This window comes from Hylobates moloch, unplaced genomic scaffold, assembly GCF_009828535.3.
Source record: "Hylobates moloch isolate HMO894 unplaced genomic scaffold, HMol_V3 SCAFFOLD_3, whole genome shotgun sequence".
Taxonomy (NCBI): Eukaryota; Metazoa; Chordata; class Mammalia; order Primates; family Hylobatidae; genus Hylobates; species Hylobates moloch.
Genome location: NW_026652278.1, coordinates 42,259,671 through 42,262,174, shown reverse-complemented (window position 1 = coordinate 42,262,174; position 2,504 = coordinate 42,259,671). Strand labels below are relative to the sequence as shown.

Sequence of the window (2,504 nt, the reverse complement as noted above, 5' to 3'; positions counted from 1 at the left end):
AAGAAGGCAAAAGGCCACCAGCCCAGACCCCGAGGGCGCTTGCCCGCGGGACTCGGCGCCGCAGGCCAGGGCCGTCCGTGAAGGGTAGTCTGTGCCTACGTCCTCCCCTACTGGTACCACTCGGACACTCTGTCCCCCTCCGACCCTTTGCAGGGCTCGACTGGTCTCCCCCACTGCCCGTCCCTAGTCCAGGTTCTCCTGCGCGGCCCGGGTGCGGGTTCTCCTCCTCGTCATCTCGGGCGACACTCTGCAAACAATATGGCGGTCGGGCGTCGACCGTGGCGCCTTCTCTCCGGGCCCTCGGGGTTGACGAGGGCGGCTACCGCCGGCGCTCCCGACCCGCGACGCGCGAGCCCCGGGCGGGCGGGCGGGGGAGGCAAGAGCAAGAAACCTGTAGGACCTGGGGGGAGCCGCGTCCGCGGGGCTGGTGCGCGCGGGGGCGGCCTCGGGCTCGCGCGCAGAGGCGCGGGCGCGGGCGGGGGCGGAGTGGCGGCGGCGGCGGCGGCTAGAAGCGGCAGCCCAGAGCCCTCTCGCGGCCGCGGCGGCAGCAGCAGCGCCAGCCCCAGCAGCACTGAGGCCGCCGCCGCCGCCTGGCGCTCCCGCCGCCCGGCCCGACATGAGTGAGGCGGTTCGGGTACCCTCGCCCGCCACTCCGCTGGTGGTGGCGGCGGCCGCGCCTGAGGAGAGGAAAGGGAAGGAGTCGGAGCGCGAGAAGCTGCCGCCCATCGTATCGGCGGGCGCCGGCGCTACCGCGGTAGGTGGTGGGCCGGGGCCGTCTGGCGCCCCGACGGCGGGAGTAGGGAGGGACGGCGGCCGGGCGAGGGCCGTCAGGAGGCCCGCGTCTACCCTGGGCACCCCCTGACACTCCAGGGAGACGCACCCAGGCCGCCCTTCCTTGGGCAGAAATAAAAGAGTTGTGCCTCGTGGACAGCCCCGAACGCTTCGCGAGCTACACCTACCACCCTCGGGAAATGTTGGGGGTGGTCGGTTCCGCTAGATGTTTGGGTTATTTTCTGGGGCTTGGGCCCCCACTTTCTCTAAGAGAATGACCTGCATCTTGAGTCGGCATATCTGTTGGATGAGCATAGGTGTCAGCAGGCGGGAGTGGGTTTTCCACAGAGGATGAGCTTGATTTCCTGCCTGCCTGCCTCGGAGGCGCGCAGATTTTTGTCCTTTTCTTCGCTTTTCTTTCCCTTCCCCCTTCAGATTAAACAGGCTCTGCGGCGAGTTTCCACTTAATTGTGACCTTTCCGTTGCTGTCAGGGTAGTGGGAGGTAGATGCATCAGTGATGGTTTTATTTTTCATATGGTACAGACATGTGACTCAGGTGGGGGGAGGCTTTTTGAACCTTTTATTTAAACCCAAGTTATCTAAGCTTGACAGGGATGATTTCCCAGCTGTATCTTCTTAAGGGTTATTTGGAGAGCGCTCTCAGGCTTCAAACTACATATTGCCAGATGATGTCATGGGACAGCCCCCTCCCCCTCTTTCCCTATTTTTACTGGTGGTTGTGACTGGTTAATTTGAAGCACAATTTAAAAAAAAACCTCGGATTTTGCAATTTTTTATTTTGACATATTTAAGTACTTTTTGAAAGTTTGCTTTGATGTATTATATTTAAAGATCATGACTTGTCATGCAGCTGTGTGTGACAAAATAGTAAAAGTTTAGTGAACATTATACATTTTCTTTATTCCTACTTGCAATTCATTTCTTAAAACCTCCCTCTTAAATGACTAAGAACTTACTAAAATAGCTCACTCTTCGTTAAGTACTGTATTGGTGTTAGGAATAATTTTTGGATTCGGTAGGTTTTTCAAAAATGTCTGAGGGCCCTGATAACTGGAAATTGTTAAAACAAGCTCTTTAAATCAATGCAGCAAATTGCGAACAGTAATGATACACGTTTAAAAGCGTAGCTACAATTGATTGGTAGATTGGAGCTGGGGTTAGGGATTACCCTAGAAAATGCTTTGAAGGAATTTGTCACCCAGCTGCTTGGAGACCTGGTTCCTGCTGCTGGTACCCTAGGTTTTCAGATTTTATATAGAAGTCTTTAACTCACAGAATTCCAGCAGTTCATTTCTAAGTTGGTTGTTTAAAACAGTAAATGTATGTACTTATAGAAACAGTTAAATGAGTGGGTTTAGGTCCTCAAGCAAATGCTCTCCCAAAAACCTATTCATCTCAGTGTAACTGAAAAATTGCCGTTTTGGAATAAAAATTTGCAGGTGTGGATACAAGTCTACAGTCTGCTTTGGGATTTCAAGTTTTTCAGATTTTAGAAAGGTAATTCGATACATATATCGTATATTATTTAATACCCACAGTAAGGTCCTAGCCAGTTCTCTCTAATCAAGCATATTAATAACTGCAATGAAATGTATGTGTTCATGCTAAAGGGAAAAATTCAGTAGCATCATGTCATTTCTCATTAGGTGCATGTTTTTGCCACCAAATGAGTTGCAAAGACACTTCAGTTTCAAGAATTTATAGGACTTTG

General features: G+C 52.5%; 1 protein-coding gene across 2 annotated transcripts in view; it reads left to right on the top strand.

Annotated features, from left to right (window-relative positions):
• The first annotated feature begins 506 nt into the window (after window positions 1–506).
• The window catches only part of HECTD2 (HECT domain E3 ubiquitin protein ligase 2), a 97,712-nt gene continuing 95,714 nt past the window's right edge, over window positions 507–2,504 (top strand). For both annotated transcript variants that reach the window (XM_032136947.2, XM_032136942.2), the window contains exon 1: window positions 507–754. In XM_032136947.2, the coding sequence (XP_031992838.1) occupies window positions 617–754 (138 nt within the window). In that variant the 5' untranslated portion in view covers window positions 507–616. The remainder of the gene's footprint in view (window positions 755–2,504) is intronic.